The sequence below is a fragment of the Asterias amurensis genome, chromosome 21 (genome assembly GCF_032118995.1).
Source record: "Asterias amurensis chromosome 21, ASM3211899v1".
Classification (NCBI taxonomy): domain Eukaryota; kingdom Metazoa; phylum Echinodermata; class Asteroidea; order Forcipulatida; family Asteriidae; genus Asterias; species Asterias amurensis.
The window spans coordinates 2,452,012-2,469,823 of NC_092668.1; the positions used below are offsets into that span (position 1 = coordinate 2,452,012).

The following is a 17,812-nucleotide window of genomic DNA, read 5'->3' on the forward strand; positions in this document are numbered from 1 at the left end:
CCTTCCACTGATGACGTCACACGCAGCCACTGTCTTACACGCTCGCCATATCAACATATATTGGGAGTCATAATTGCCTGTAATAATTTTTCTTGTTTGACATTCCTACTCGCAGTTGTTTTTATGGGTAACTGGTCCTCTTTTGAAGCATGTGGAAACCATATAGCAAAACGTATCGTCTGTTTTCATATATCCTTCCTTCCACAGTAGCAATGTATAACTTGCCAACCAGGAATCAGTACCCAAATGTACTCAACGAACAACTATTCATATCTCAATGGCATGCATGAACGCCATTTTGAGAATAGGTTCCCCGAGAACATGATGTACCGTGAAAAGCAACAAACTGGATTGTGCTTGTAGTATCATAAAAGTCAAGTGGTTTACACCATAGAGCTATATATAGCTCTATGGTTTACACTATTTCAGTTATTTGCATACAATGTTGATACGGCAGACACGATTGTGGAAGGTCATGTTCAATGCACACAGTTCATGATGTTATGACGTAGTGGGGTACGGAAACTGAAGTCGGAAGGTACGGTGTTCCATGTATACCGCGTGCACAAATCAATTAAAAACGTAATGTCAAGTGCGGTTTATTATAAAAAAGTAGTTTTTAAAATATAATTTTTGTTTAACCACTTCCATCGTTTTACATGAGCTCTTTGTTTGTTGTTTACATTGTACTGTTTACAATATGTTCATTGTTTTTTGTTAGTTTTAGAGTCACTGTCAAGTCTTCAATCTTTGGGGTCAATATATCAGACTAAACATCAATTTCCACTAACACATCAGATAAATAAAACGTCATTGAAGTGGGGGAGTTATCATTCAGTGTGCACTATCACAATGGTCGCAACAGGCCACCGTATAATACATTGCAACATAAATACATGTGTGTTTTTTGTCCAGTTGTGATAAATTGCTACCATTGCATGCATTATTGCGCACGGGATTCTAGCCGACATTACTTTGTACTTTTACTGTGTATTTCCATTCACATCGGTGTCGACTTGGCGAAGGTGTGCACTATACTTTTTTATGTTTTGAACGTACGTACAGAATCCATTACTTTTGCCGGCCATCTTCCACTTCCGATTCATCAAAGAAGTTTAGGTGTACGCAGAGTGAGCATTAGCAACATCTACAGCCTGAGGTAGGGCTTTACTTGATCTAGAGTCTATGTTGCCTTAATGCACATGACCAATTGTCCACGTGTAATAACTCACAGGTGGGACATTGCGTAGAGAAGAACACTGATTCAGTTCACACAGTGTACACGTATGAACATTACACGCTGTTCATCTGACAAATGTTTTAAAGCTATAATACGAAATAACGTTTAGCGACGTTTTCAAAGTTTGTGTTTTTTAAGATCAACACAAATATTGTCAGTGACAGATCCTATTAATTAGAAGTCATATAATGTATTCATTTGTTTATTTATTTGTCATGTCTGTGTTGAACAATATGAAGTTATGAAGTACTTCGTCTTGTAGTGTGCATTAAAGGAACTGGACACTATTGGTAATTGTCAAAGACAAGTCTTCTCACTTGCTGTATCTCAAGTCAATATATGCATAAAATAACAAACCTGTGGAAATTTGAGCTCAATTGGTCGTCGAATTTGCGAGATATAAATGAAAGAAAAAACACCCTTGTCACACGAAGAATCTAATTCTGATGTCTCGAAACCAAATTCGAGGAAAATTACGTCTTTCTCGAAAACTACGTAACTTCAGAGAAAGCCGTTTCTCACAATATTTTAAGTATCACTAGCTCTTTATACTCGTTACCAAGTTAGTTTTTTTTTGCTGACGTTTATTATGAGTATTTACCAATGGTGTCCACTGCCTTTAAGAAATTTAAGCAAAGTATTAACAACATCAATACTAAGTTTTATATAAAAATTAATGTATAGCCTCCATTTTAACGACCGGAAGTTTTAAGAATGTACTGATGGAAATTATAAGTACTTATCACATGCTCGAATTACACGCAGGCCTTGACCTCTGTTGCCCCTGATCATGGCCTTGGTGCCCCTTGAAAACATTCCCATAGACTTGAGTTTTACAACTGGAGTGCCCTTTGCAAAATGAATATTGCCTTGCTAAAAATTTCGATTGCCCGCTGGGCGTTGGTGTTATTCGTGGTGTAAAGTAAACAGGGAGAAAGTTAAGAAAACTATTGTTATCATCATATTCATGTTCATCATACAAATACCACATTAAGTCATATTAGTCCATTGTTCACTAAATCTCAGGCATTGTGACATTGGGTGCGTTCGGTTAGCTTCCCTGGGTCGCCCCGGTCTGCCCCCTTAACGTTCTATTAGCTTTGACGTCATTCCAGGGACTCGCCCGGGTCAGCCCCCAGTGCCCTGCTTGTGGGGTGGGTCACTTGTGGGTGACACGAGGTGCATGCCGTCACGAGAGGGAGTTTTCGTTCGATTAGCTCTTGTCAGGGGCTCACCCGAGTGAGCACCGCGAGGTCGACCCAGGGAAGCTCATCGAACGCACCCTTATATAATTAGTTTCGAGTACTGAGCGAACTAGCTTGTCTGGCGTCACACACTTCGAGGCTCATGAATAACCTCGCCTGACTGGGTGTTGCAAAATGCACCTTTGACCTCCCATTAATTTTACATGGAGATTCGCAACTAACTTCCACGTACATGGTACACGTGATGATTATTACAGTGATTCAAACTAAGGCCATAGAACAAAACACTTTGCACATCCTGCTTGCAGACGATTGGAAGTGCAAGCTGACATCACGTCGGACCAATCGTAACACATTCATATCATATAATGAAATCATATCCAATGATATCATATAATGAAATCATTGTGTCTTTAAGACCGGGGCCCAATTTCATGGCTCTGCTTACCTTAAGCACAGAATCGGCGCTTACGGAAGCAGGGAATTCTGTGCTTACGGCAAGCGTATTTCACGGGTTAGCGGCGAATTTGGGCTTTTGCGCGTGCGTACTTCACGTTACTAGGCATTCTACGCTTACAAGGCTAGCGCAGAAATTCGGCGCTTGCACGTAAAGCGGGGAATCGCGATCGTAAGCGCAGAATTGGGCGGTAAGCAGAGCCATGAAATTGGGCCCAGTGCTTGTCATCCTTGAGGACCAGACACGTTTTAAAATGGAGTTACCCAGTATTGTGCTGCCACCAAGTGTTAAGATGGCAGACAGTCTCTGGCATTATTCACGAGCCTCGAAGTGTGACGTCAGATGTTCAGGCTAACTCACTGATTGTAAAACGAACATGTCCTTGTTTTACTTCATCAGGTAACAGGAGCCCATTCTCATCAAGATGGCCGAAGCTGCACTACCCACCACTGAGACCACATGCAAGATTAGCCATGTACACATCGAATGCCCAATCTGCCTGAGTCGGTTCACCGATCCGAAAATCTTGGACTGTCTGCACAGTTTCTGCTTCAAATGTCTTCAGGAACTTATAGACAAACAGGATCCGAAGACGGATCTTATTATTTGTCCAGTGTGTAAGAAGGAAACGTCAATCCCAGATGAGGGATTGTCGGATCTTCTTAGCTGCTTTTTCTTGAGCTCTCTTTTTGATGACGTCATCAATCTTGAAGGTCCGAAGGAGGACATTAACCCACCTGTCTTGACTTGCGTCTGGTGCGACGAAAGTCTTGGAGTTGTCTCACGGTGTGTAGACTGTGATGCTAATTTTTGCAAGACATGTCTGAAAAACCACGCGAAACTAAAAGATCACAAGCATCATCAAATCGTTGATGCTGTCAGCTCGTCAACTGAGCGACCCAAAGACAAGGACAAAACTGAACCACCAAAGTGCCGGAAACACACTGACCAGGAACTGCGTTTTTATTGCGACACGTGTGATTTACTTGCATGCCCTGTTTGCGCGGTGTTTGATCACAGAGAGTCAAACCACAATCTCTCTGAAATCAATGATTCAATTCGATCTTATCGTCTAGCTGTTGATGAAGCCTTGCAGAAGTTTGATGAGTGTCGCAAGCAATTCCAAAAAGTGGATGACTCTATCAAGCACTCACATCGTAGATTACAGCTCATGGTCGACCGGGCTCTTCGAGACATTGTGGCCAAGGAGGAAGAGGAAATCACGAAGATAAGAAATGCATCTCGTCTCCTTCAAGAAAGGGTCACTCAAATCGGTCAAGAAAGAGGTGAGGAATTTGAGGGCATCCAATGCAGCAATCATGAAAAGTCGAGGCGTGCAGAGCAGATCGTAGCTTCAGTCAATGACTTGATGCAACATGCTGATAACTTTGAGCTGCTGGGCCTCAAGCCAAAAGTTATGCAAAACTTAGACTTCCACAAAGAGCTCCGGTTTCAAACAGTGCAGCATAGCAAGTCAAACATCGGGTTCAAAGGTCACGATATCGTCACTGATGCAGATCTCGGTGAAATACTAGAGGAAGAGAAGTGGGAGGTGAAGACAGAGTTTGGTAAAAAGGGGGAAGGTAAGGGAGAGTTCAAGTGTGCAAGAGACGTTGCTTGCTTCAGCAATGGTGATATTGTCGCCATTGATACAAAATTGTATGTATTATCCACATTTACATCCAAGGGTATATACAAATCTACAGGTGTTCAAAGTGGAACAGAGGACGGTAAACTAAAACAACCTTTTGGTGTCGCCGTGACAACTGATGACCTGCTTCTGGTTATTGACGGACAGGATGTAAAGGTTTATGATAGAGAACTGCGATATATTCGTCAGTTCAGACCCTCACAGAATGAAGTCGAGGGGAAGTCAGAGAGTCTACTTCGTGGTATTGCTGTGGACCACAAAGATCGAATTGCAGTGGCTGACTGTAAGAGACAAGCAATATCCCTCCATAATATGGATGGATCCATTATTTCCACAATACATCACGACGATATTAGTAGCAACAGCTATCTATCTGTAAGCAGCAAGGAGCGTCTGATGTTCAGAAAATACGAGAAGATGAAACTAGTTTGTCTGGATTTCATGGGAAACGAGGTGTTTAATATCAGCGCCTCCATTGACGGCAAACCTGTCAAACCTTATGGGGTGTGCTGCGACGATGCTGGAGACATCTACGTGTCTGTTTATTACGATAACTATGTTACCCGTGAGATACATCATTACGATGCATCAGGTGAGCACATCGGCTGTGTAGCTCGTGGCTTGTACGCACCTCTAGGCATGACCTTTACCCCTACCGGTGACCTCGTCGTGGCTGATGGGCACTCGGTCAAGGTCATGCGTCGTTTTTGAAGTTTCGATGACGTCATGGTACAATATCGTGAATGACGAGGAAATTAACAGCTTACAAAAGTAACTAATAAATAAACGAGAGTCTGAAGGCCGAGTCACACTGCAGCGATAACGATAACAACGCAAAGAGATCGCATTCTATTGGTTGAATTGCTCCACGCAGAATACGCCCCTGCTTATTCAACCAATGGCGCCGTGCATTTTTAACGTTCTCGTTTTCATTCTCGTTACCGAGGCCTGTGTGACCGGGTCTTAACCCAGGGATTCTCACAAATGTTGCCTATCTGTCTATTGTACAGTTTTACTTTAGACGTTCCGTGGAAATCAAAGGAAATGCTTAGCCAACGCTGCAATCTTGACAGTAAATTAGTATTATATGTAATAATGCTATCTACTTTAGTATATTCAGCTACAATTTGTGTAATAAGCGGACTTTTGGGGTTTTGTAAACTCTGGTACTCTGTTTTATAAAAAGGTTATATAATTCAGTTTTTGCGCTTCTATAAATTTTTCACTCGTTATCTATTAGACCTAAGAAATTTTCAAATGAACCCGCAGTACTACTAAAAAGTCGGGTTAACTCATGGTTCCACCCGATCTATTTCAGCTCTTTCTGTCTGAACGGTTGGTAATAGAAGTTTGCAACAGCTTAGATATATATTCTACCAATGGTTTACTTAATGAATGTGTCGAAAGGTTTCGACCTATTACTGCTACAAGTTCTCATTTTATCTTAGAACAGAAACCGAATGGAACTAGAAACTACAAAACAAAACAAAAAACATCAAAGAAATGAATAACTTCTTGCCCATGATAGTTCTGCTTGCACTACTCATACCAAGCAACTGTAGAAGTGTTTATTTCAGCAGATGCAGAACAATCCTTCGAGTAGTCTGGTCCCCTGTCTTTAAAAAAAAAACACGTATCGGTCTAACATAACTAGTGATTTCATTTGATACAATGATTGCATTGGGTAAAATGTGCAGTGACGAATATCTGTGGCTTTGATTGGTCCGTTTGGCAGCAGCTGAACGTTCGGTCGTCCGCATGTAGCAGTGTGCATTTATATGTACGTATGATTCGACTGCGAGTCTCCATGTGAAATGAATGGAAGGTCAAAGGTGATTATGGAGGGGGATTTACGTACAAGCTCAAGGCAGATCTCTGTTGTCATTGACGAGCCTCGAAGTGTGACGTCAGATAATCCTCAGGATATCCTTTGAAGAGGTTCTGCTTTATTATTCGCGAACGAATAACCCGTGCAGCCCGTAAGCAACTTCGGCATCAACTTCGGCCCTGGCTATCTCGTTGAAATCTCTCGCGTCAAGAACGAGAAGGAACGAGGGTCTGTCCTCCCGGACACTTACAACAGAAGACAAGACGACTCCTGAAGGGGTGTTGGATGAAACAAAGAAAGATTGAGATGTTTATAGTAATACTAATAATCAAAGTAATATTTATAAAACAGCATTTATAAAGCGCCATATATCCAGTAAATTGCTCTATAAAGGCGCTGTACATAAAAAGGCAAAAACACAAAACGTTATAAGAAGCAAAACAAATGCTAAAAGGATAAGAATTTTTTTACACAAATCTAACCAGGCAACAACCTTTAAAAAAGTAAAGAAGGTACAATTCACAGCAAGAAATGCATGGAACAATCTCCACAAACGATTCAAAAAGTCTAGTTATATTCAGCATTAAAGATATAAGTTTTTTAAGTCGTGATTTCAAAAAAACAATGGAGTTCAAAAGACTGCAGGAAGCCGGCTCCATAGATGTGGTGACACCCTGTAAAAGGCTCTTTCTCCACCTGATTTTGTGCATGTTCAAGAATGTAATAGTGTTCTGGACGCAAATTGTTTTCTGTACGTCAAAACAGCCACTGTATATAGTGCATTTCAATAGGTATTTTGCCTCAGCGGAATAAAACAAAATTAAGCAATACTTTTTTCTTCAGCAGCTATGGAATTGTAAACATAATTACCATCATCTTCGTCGGTAGAATCAGGGGCGCTGACAAACATAGGCTCGGAGGGAAAACATCCTTTCTCAAACCATCCTTTAGATGTAACGGTTTTTGTGTCGACCTTTTGGATCTTAAGATAAACACAAATTTGTGTAGATATTAATTATTTTTTAGTAGTAGTAGTAAGAGTAGCTTAAGACTGAGAAATTTTGAAACATGCCATGGTTTGAGTTAAAGGCACTATAATGACACATTTGGCTCTTATCAAAGCAAAGACCAGTTTCTTACTTGGTGTATTTCAACATATGCATAAAATAACGAACCTGTGATGGTTGTTGAATTTGCGAGAGAATAATGGAAGAAAAAACACCCAAGTCGCACAAGTTGTGTGATTTCAGATGCTTGAATTTGAGACCTCAACTAAGGTCTCTTATTCAATTCCAAAAGTTTAGTGAGAAATTACCTCTTTCTAAAAAAACTACGTTACTTTAGAGGGAACCGTCCCCACAATGTTTTATACTTTCAACAGCTCTCAATTTCTCCACCAAGTAAGTTTTAATGCAAACAATTATTTGGAGTAATTACCAATTGTGTCCACTGCCTGTAATAGCAGTTTTTTCATCAACGGCAACAGACAGCATCTCTATACTTACCATTTGGTTCAATTCCCCGCCGTTGCAGTAGAAGTAACGGTATGGCTTCCCGTTGTATTTATCATAGTTGATGCGTGGAAACTCAGCATCTTTGCAAAAGTATAACCAATAGAATAAACCTTTATCAAGCTGCCTCCATCTTGGTCATGTTCCCCGTATCAAATAACAGTAATGGATGATAATAATCATTTTGAAAATAGGAACCAGACTATTTTGTTCTTCCAGCCTTGGTGTTGGAAACATTGATATCAATGGGAGAAATTCAAGATGGCTGCACCGTGAAAAAGGTTTATTAGGCTATTTCATGTTTAGGTTTCTTTCAAATATTTAAAGGGTCTGTATATACAATGGCAATAAAAACGTACGCGGTAAGAACTTACAACAGTTTTGATAGTAATATGCAATTTGAGAAACATTTGTACTTCGAAGTTCTGCGGTTATGGAAAAAGGTAACACTTTTTATCACAACAAATTTGATTATAAGGAGCGTTACCGCGGTAACGCCTCTCAGGCTTTGTATCCATATAGTATTATGATTCATCCTATTATGACAACATAACTTTTCCCTTCGATACATAAAAAAACCGGCCATGCTGTGCTATGTTTTATTGTACGTTTCTACATTTAAATATAGGATTTAAACTTATGAATGGTTTTTTAAAAAAAAGGGTATTAAAAAATAGATCGGCAAAACAAATCTTATTAGTTTCTTTTGTTTCTAGTGTTTGTTTATTGTTCGATACAAAAATGCAAAAACTGAAACCATGCCAAAAAGCATTTACTTACTTCTGTCTGATATGACCGCAGGGGTGCAGTGGATTGTACCGTCGTTTTTCATCAATGTACGGCCGGTGAAGTGCGGAAGAAAGTCCGACGAGTTCATTCCTTCCCGGTACTGCTTAACTTGCTACGCACAAACACAATGTGTACAATTACGTTAAACACAGGAAAACAACAAAGAACATGTTGCGTCCCCAAACCGCATACTTTTAAGAGGATGCCCCATGTTTTCTCATTTTTCCTTTTTAAACGAAAAAGGGGAAACAGACATTTTTACAATTTCAGACGGTTGTCTTTAAAAATGGTTCGGCCGGCCATTTTTTTTTTTTAAATAAAACAAGACGCTAAACATGTTTTGTTTTTTGTTTTTTTTGGGGGGGGGGCCAAAGTTCCCTTTTTAAACTACGCACACTAGTGTGTTTACAAACACCTAAAATCGTGAACCTCCTTTAAATCCCCCTTTTGTTTGTGGTTATGCCACACCATTAGGAGCGTATAACTGCTCATTCATTAATGAGTGGCAAATTACTTTCACCATAATGAACAAAGTTCAACGAACTGGACATCGGAGAATTTGTTTAAATTTATGTTGTAAGGCATGTCCAGAGTCTGTCAAATTACTCCGGTGGGATTCGAACCCACGACCTTTGTATACTCGGTTCTTTCCCGAGCTCATACAAAAATCACAGTCAAATTACTCGGGTGGGATTCGAACCCACGACCTTTGCAATTCTAGAGCAGTGTCAATTAAAGAGAACGTATACGAATACCTCCTCGTCCACTGGGAACAGAAACCGTCTTGCCTCCCCAAATCGCTCTGGCACCACGCCTTTTTTCAGGTCTTTCAAATTGATGGAACTGACGATGGTGCCGTCCTCGTACACGCACATGTCAATCACAAGATGCCCCGCCTCTTCGTACGCATTGATGTGGTGAAAACTCAAGAACGCGTCCGATGTGTAGATATCCAGTAGCCGCTCCCCCGTTTCTCGTCTTACCACGTGGAATCTCGCGGGTTGTTCCTTTCGAAATTCCAACCCCATCATGTAACCTATTTATAAATGAAAACGAGAAAATAGAATCAGCTGACGCAAATAACTGACGAACAAAATGGATCCGATGTTAACAATGCAAAAAAAAATAGTTAATGGTCTGACGTTTCGACCCTTGCAGAGTCCTTTTCGAAGGGAGGCTAAATGACAACACAACAAACATGGGGCATGTTCACTCGAGTAGCTAACTTCACTGCTAACTTTGCTGCTATTCACAACGAGGGTTCTCTTGACCAAAAAAAACAACACCATGCGTTGACGCGAGGCATGGTCTAGTAAGTTTAATGCAAAAGAGGAAATACATAAATAAGGGGAGAGAGGGGGAGGGGGATAGAGACTCCAGAAATCACACAGACACGCAAGCAATACTTAAACATACTTTTGGCAAATATCTGGGCATAGAGTACTTTAAGTAGGTTGATAACCGCCGACTGCTCGACAAAGATGACGTAGTTTTCGGTGATGGCGAAGCTGTGGTAGAACGACGGGTAGATTCCAGACGTAGGGATCGCACACAAGATGGATGCATTACACAAAGGATCGCACTGTATCTCTGAGTATAGAAAAACAAGAATCGTGAACAACAACTTAAATCCTATGCCCGGTTCATCCTTCCTGCGAAATATAAGACGTCACATCCCTGTTTTCGCAGCAAATGTTTTGCGGTAGTTACACCAAAGTGCAATGCATAAAGGGCCAGAGTCCTTGATCTCCTAGACTGGGCCCCTGTCTTTATCCGCAACATAAGGGGAGGGGGAATGGGGATCAGGTCAAAGGCTACGTAATTTATTGGCGTTTGTTTTTTTTTGTTTTTTGGGGTTTTTTTGGGGGGGGGGGTTGAGGGACTGATAAGTACATCAACTGCAAACTTCAGGGACCTATAGCCACTTCTAATCATCTCCAAAAAGTCAAGCCGTCTGTTCTTTGGAACAGGCTTCTTGATGTCTGTGCAATGTGCCTTTTCTTTTACTGGGGAGCCAGTTACAAATGGAACCTCTCTGCATTTGGTGAGATTCTTTGGGTTACTCCGGTGTCCCAGGGAATCTGTCCGCCGGAGACTCGGTTCCCCCATCCCCAATAACATGGGCTTGGGAGGATGATTCAAAAGAAGTTTGCACACAGTTTCCGAATCTCCGGAGGACGTCCTGCCACAACCGGCACTTATATTTTTAACCCTGACTCAACTCCACTGGGGTAGTTTTAGGCTTGAAAAGCTTTAGATTTTACTGTGCAAAATTTTTGTTGTTGGATGGATGGATGGTTGTTACATAACTTAAACTGAAAAATTGTTGTCTTTAAGTTGATCTGATACGTACCTGGATCATGGGGAGGTATCTTCACGATGTTGTAAGTACACTGTAGAGAGAACCGCGAACCTAGACTGTACACCGTTCCGTCTGGAGCAGTGTGTGGATGCGATGTGGAGGAATGTATTACGATCCGGTCCGCAATGTCAACCTAAACAATAAAGGGATATTGCTTTTAAGTCCGCGAGGGTAATTAACGTACCCAACACTGTTTCAACAACACTAGAAATGTTGGAGCAAACACGGTTTTGGAGTAGAGTTAACGTGATAAGTTTCTTTCAGTGTAAAACCAATTCAAGTCACACTGATACATGCAAACGAAGATATAAAGACCTGTTGTAAAAAAGGGAAAGATTCCACTTGACCAATACAATGAACGACTATTATAACATTTTTGTGCAAATTTAACAATGGTAGCTGACAAAGTACAGGTTGTTCTGCTTCATTTTCTCGAAGTACAACAAAATTGCGGTTACATTTCTCGCACAAAATGTACTACAGCAAAGAAATGCGCCGTTGTCTTGAGTACAATTTACCTCAAAGAGGGCGCTTTTTCCAATGTGACGTCACTCCTCTGTGACTAGAGAGTACTGGGCTAAGTTTGTCTATTGTCATTCCGGTTTTTTTTTTTTGCCCTTATTCTTCGGTATTTTAGTTCATACATGCACTATTTCGTTCACTGCTTCGTTGTATTGACTGCCATTTTTGTGCATAAGAGACTGATCGGTCTTTTAACTGCTCTAAGTGTCATTTTAATCAGTAATGAAGAATACATACAAATGAATAACCCACAATCTTAGCCGCGTACCTTATCCATTGTCTCAAGTGTCTTGTGGTCCACCTTCCTCATGAGTGTCCCATCCGTCACGGTGTAGAACTCATCCCCGTATTGCATCCAGCTGATGTTGCAGTTATCGGTGAAGGTCCTGGGTACGAAGACGGAGAGGAACCGACCGAAGTAGCTCTGGCATGGGTCCGGGTGTGCCACGGTGCCGAACTCGGACATGACGATCCGGTTCTGCTCCATGGCCTTGATGTAGGAGTCACTGCGAAGATATCGGCTCTGGAATGTCACCTGAATAGTAGAGTATAACGATTAAAGTTTAAAAAGAAATTGTATTATAATGCGGTATTAAAATATTTTCTTCGTCTGAGTTGCCCGGTGTGGCAAAGGGATTTCGTGGGTTTTTTCTGCCTTATAAGCAGTTTTGTGAAATTGGGCCCTTGTCAAAGCACGGTATTAGAGTTTTCTCTCCATTGACCTCCATCGTGCTGCCTCCATCGTGGTAAGTTCCTCGCACCAAATAACAATAATGGATAATAATAATCAATTTGCAAATAGGAACCAGACTATTTTGTTTTCCCAGCCTCGACTTGGCTACATTGATATAAATAGGAGAAATTCAAGATGGCTGCACCATGAGTCTATTGTTGCTTACTTTTCCTTTATGAATGTTGAACCGAAGCATCATGGCTAGTCCATCGAACCAATGCTGGTATTCATCTTCGCCAACTTCAAATTTCCCGGGACCATTGCGTAGTAGACTTCCTTCTACCCAATCCGGTATCGTTCCTTTGTTGAAAATAAAACATTATTGAAACAGAAGAAGAAAACACTAAAGGAACATTAGCAGAATATTGGTAAGACAAAACCTCATTCATTATCACAATTTTACGTAAAACTTACACTGTCCAATGATGATGATATAGTAGAAAATGTCCCTTGAAATATTTCTGTCTGAAATGTCATAATTTGTGAGAAATAATTAAACCTTTATCTTTGGAGTTCATCGCTCAAAGAGCGTTTTATTCACTTTGTTGTATTGGATGTCGTGCAAAATGTTTTATCAGCTCTTCACTTTTTTTATAGTGACCCAAATGGCCGATCGATCTCACACTTCTACAGGTTCGTAATGGTGGATTAAGTGCTTACTGACGGCAACTGTTAGCAAAAAAAAATCGCCACGTTTTTGATTTAAAAGGTTTTCATATCCTTTGTATATCAATGTTTTAGCCATAACATGAATCCCTACTCATTGTGTTTCAGCTTTATTAGTCGTCAGTTTTTTGAGAAAAAAAGTGAAAATCACAGAGCAATGTTGTCAGTGCTTAAATAATGTTCGTCTCCTGGTACGAAATCTATTCTCTTGACACTGTTTTACTAATTTCTCAAAAACTACTGCACCTCGGCAAGTATGTCAAGGGAGTTCTTTCTACCGTCGTTATCTTCAAACCGTGTGAGTTTAATGCAAATCTGTGGACACTGTGTTTTGTGTCGTCGTATTGTATACCCAAACCCTTTAAGCCTCCACCTGTTTTTTCCGGCATCACACCCTCAGGCCTACCGGCGGTTAAGTTATTGATGGTGGCCTCGAAGGCAGACACTAAGTGCCGCGGGATACACTTAAAGATGCAGGTATAACGATGATCACTAAAGTCAAAATTCAAGCAATTATTGTAACCATAGAAACTGGAATATATGAAGCACTTCTGCGAAGAGGCTGACATCCATCTGTGTCAGCAGCAAGCAAGGAACGATGATCACTGAAGTCAAAATTCAAGCAATAATTATTTTAACCATAGAAACTGGAAGATATCAAGCACTTCTGCGAATAGGCTGACACATACAATCTTTGGTATAACTGAATGGTACATTTCAATTTTCAAAGAATCCGTGCTGTTCATTGTCAGATACAATAGAACGTAAAAAAACATCTCGTTAAAGTTCGTTACCCCCAACCACTGACGAACTCTACTGTACCCGTAATAATATTTCCCTGCGGCTTCTTGGCAAACCACATGCTATCAGGCATCCTACTATCTAAAGATCTGAAAGCTTTGTTCGCCATATCTCCATAGTTTCCACATCTGATTCATGATATGTGTTTACTTCGCGGTTTAACGACACTCGTCAATCGAATAGAAACCAATACAGACGGCCTCGCTTCTTTAACGAAATCCATTCTCTGAAAAGCCTCTTGTTTTATTTATTATCAAACATTTCCCTCAGGCAGGGAGAAGCCGTGCATTTTAACCGAAGGGTCGGCCGACGCAACTTGACTGCATGACTTACAGGCACTGGACACCAGAGTAACTGCCATCAGTAATCTTGGTGTATCACAACCTGCTTACAAATTAAAATCACAAACCTGTGAAAATTAGTCGGCTCAATATTTCATCGAAGTTGCAAGAGAATATATTAAAATAGAAAAACACCCAATTTGCATTACTTTGTGTGCTTTCAGAGGCATACTAGATTACCTCAGCTGAAGTCTTGTAATATTAATTGAGTGAGAAATCACCTCTTTCTCAAAAACTACGTTACTTCAGAGGAAACAGTTTCTGACAAATTATACTATCATCAGCTCTCCATAGCTCGTAAAACCAAGTAAATTTGTATTCTAACAATTATTTTGAGAAGTTACTTATAGTGTACAGTGCCTTTAACTGACTGATCAGAGCCCAATTTCATAGAGCTGCTTAAGCAAAAATTTTTGCTTAAGCAAAAATTTCATTGCTTAGTGAAATCAGATTACCGGCCAAGACATCCACTCAATTGTAACGCTAAGTAAACAACAGCTTAATACTAGTCATAAGCAATGTATATGGCAGGAAATTTTGGCCAGTAACATGTGTAAAATAAGCGAGCTATTTTCGTGCTTAAGCAAATTTTTTGCTTAAGCAGCTCTATGAAATTGGCCCCTGGCAAACGCGGCTTATTTACAATCATTGCTTAATTAAGCCGCGTTTGCCCGAATGATTGCACAGCCCGAACAAAACACAGCCCGAACAAAACAAAACACAGGTATCACGGCATGTTTTACAGTACATAGAACATGATGATCATCTGCATAGTTTGCCATAATAGTTATTTGCACTGCATAATTTTGAGAGATACCTGTCAGGCGCTTCAGGCTCTTTCAAGATCTATTGAAGAAAAAAACAATTGTCGAGAAAAATTGCCCGGTAGTTTGAGGTAAATTAAACAATAGAAGTCATCACGCCAACATTTTTATTTCTAGAGATGTTAATTTGTACAGGATAATGGTTAATGGTTAATTGTTTTTAATAGCCTGAAAGCTTAATGGGTTAACTAGAACCAATATCACACCTCCTGCTCAACAAATAATATCATCGGCTGTATCAGAACAACACATCCTCACAGAAACTTGTTTTGTTTAAAGGGAATGTGTCGGGTCTACGTTTTGAAATTATTGGCAATAAAGTCATTTAGTAAGAAGCCCATCAAGAAACATTTTCACTTCGAATTCATGTGGTTATGTAACGAATGATATCAGTTGTTATGTTTTAACAAGTTGAATCTGAGAAGCGTTACGGTCAGTAACATTTCTCAGATTGCGTAAACTCCTATCGAGAGAGTATCCTTCCTGCCGTCGATTTCACAAAACTCTTCTTAACTTAAGATTAATCTTAGGACTTAGGACGAGTCCCAACCCTGCACTGTAGCATGCAGACCTTAAGATTAATCCTAAGAGATAAGACGAGTCACAACTCTGTGTGAAATCGACGGCTGCTTGGATAGAATTATGCGCTCCGGAGTGAGGAGTGCCGTGCAACGATGTCTGCAGATGTTGTTGTCGACTGAAATAGATACATTAAAGGAACACGTTGCCTTGGGTTGGACGAGTTGGTCTATAAAAAGCGTTTGTAACCCCTTTTTATAAAATGCATAGGCTATGGTTGGAAAGATGTTTTAAAAGTAGAATACAATGATCCACACAAGTGCCTCGAAATTGCGTGGTTTTCCTTTTACTGTGCGAATTAACACGGTCGGGCATTTATGGGAGTCAAAAATTTGACTCCCATAAATGGCCGACCGTGTTAGTCGACGAAGTAAAAGGAAAACCACGCAATTTCGAGACATGTTTGTGTGGATCATTGTATTCTACTTTTACAACATCTTTCTACCCATATGCATTTAAAAAAAAACGGTTACAAACGCTTTCCAAAGACCAACTCGACCGATCTAAAGCAACGTGTCCCTTTAAGACATCGCATCCCTTGCGACGGGTCTTGATATTCTAGAAAATGCGGTTGCTAGGCAAAATAATTCATGGCAACGATATCTGTTCAAGGTGGATCTGACTTTTGGTCGTTCAAGTTGATGTTAAAGGCAGTGGACACTATTGGTAATTACTCAAAATAATTATCAGCGTAAAACCTGACTTGATAACGAGTAATTGGGAGCTGATGATAGTATAAAACATTGTGAGAAACGGCCCCCTCTGAAGTGCCATAGTTTTTGAGAAAGAAGTAATTTCCACGAATTTGATTTCGAGACCTCAGATTTAGAACTTGAGGTCTCGAAATCAACCATCTAAACACACGCACCTTCGTGTGATAAGGGTGGTTTTTTCTTTCTTTAATATCTCACTTCGATGACCGATTGAGCTAAAATTTTCACATGTTCGTTATTTTATACATATATGTTGAGATACACCAACTGTGAAGGCTAGTCTTTGACAATTACCAATAGTGTCAACTGCCTTTAATTTGGTGGACGTGCGTTATGGCTGTAGTGAGTTATGCAATATTACACAGGCCTATAAACCTAGTATCTTTATTAGAGTTGGTTCTGTAGTAGAAAAACAAAATTTACACTTTTCTAAACTGTGTGCTTCTGTTAGTAACTAACATTGCTCTGACGACAATTTGGAATGCGTTGGTAAGAAGGGGGCGGGGTTAGTAGGGGGAAGAAGGAACACCCCGCCGGTAGCTTTTGATCCGTGAGAAAGCCCCTCAAAATGGGATCGAAAGAAAACTCGATACATAACCCCCCCCCCCCCCCCCCAGTTACATATCTTGGGTTTCAATTTTTAAGAAACGTGACTATAGAAACGTGAAAAGAAACTAACAAGTGAGATGTTGGTATTTCAAACGATAAAGCCACAATCCAGATTGTCCTCCTGTGTAGTGGGCTGCCGTACGCAACCACTCAAATGCTACTTATTAGCCAGAGATCACATAACTATGAAAACAGAAATTGAAAACATTCTTAAAGACAGTGGACACTATTGGTAATTGTCAAAACCTAGTCTTCACAGTTGGTGTATCTCAACATATGCATAAAATAACAGACCTGTGAAAATTTGAGCTCAATCGGTCATCGAAGTTGCGAGTTATTAATGAAAGAAAAAACACCCTTGTCGCACCATGGTCACACGAAGTTGTGTGCTTTCATATGCTTGATTTCGAGACCTCAAATTCTAAACTTGAGGTATCGAAATCAAATTTTGAGGAAAATTACTTCTTTCTCGAAAACTATGTCACTTCAGAGGGAGCTGTTTCGCACAATCTGTTGTACTATCAACCTCTCCCCATTACTCGTAATCAAGAAAGGTTTTATGATAATAATTATTTTGAGTAATTACCAATAGTGTCCACTGCCTTTAATGGCCAGAGATCGCATAACAGTATGAAAACAGACATTGAAAACATTCTAAAATCAAGCGAATAATTAGATTTTGTATATTAGCCTACCTGTTATTTTAGCCTCAATCGGCTCGACCTGTTCGTTCTGCACGGAGCGATAAAGACCCTGGAACCCTGCTCCGTTTTCGTCTTCTTGCAGGGAGCTCTCCTTTTCCTCCATGCGTAGTGTAGTTGTCTCCATCATGTCGTCAACAAAGAGTGGAATTGTATCGACGAGGACTGAGAAAAAAAGAGTGTCGTCTCCAAACCTGTAGCCGTGGTCTAAGACTTGATGTAAATCACACACGGTACAGTCTCCGCCGGGACTGACTGTATTCTGATGTGTAGTTATAAT

At 40.4% G+C, this 17,812-nt stretch overlaps 2 protein-coding genes across 2 annotated transcripts; one reads left to right on the forward strand and one right to left on the reverse strand.

Moving 5' to 3' along the window:
- The first annotated feature begins 969 nt into the window (after positions 1-969).
- Positions 970-5,264, forward strand: LOC139952834 (uncharacterized). The gene is made up of 2 exons (XM_071952089.1): positions 970-1,159; positions 3,302-5,264. Exon 2 carries the CDS (start codon positions 3,327-3,329, stop codon positions 5,262-5,264), a length of 1,938 nt encoding a protein of 645 aa, XP_071808190.1. The 5' UTR covers positions 970-1,159; positions 3,302-3,326.
- Positions 5,265-5,301: 37 nt separating this feature from the next.
- LOC139952837 (carotenoid-cleaving dioxygenase, mitochondrial-like) lies at positions 5,302-17,771 on the reverse strand. The gene is made up of 10 exons (XM_071952091.1): positions 17,527-17,771; positions 12,465-12,598; positions 11,834-12,100; positions 11,035-11,176; positions 10,098-10,271; positions 9,437-9,717; positions 8,673-8,793; positions 7,887-7,975; positions 7,252-7,363; positions 5,302-6,651 (listed from the first exon to the last, which is right to left on the reverse strand). Exons 1-10 carry the CDS (start codon positions 17,660-17,662, stop codon positions 6,503-6,505), a joined length of 1,605 nt encoding a protein of 534 aa, XP_071808192.1. The 5' UTR covers positions 17,663-17,771; the 3' UTR covers positions 5,302-6,502.
- Between the last annotated feature and the right edge of the window lie 41 nt (positions 17,772-17,812).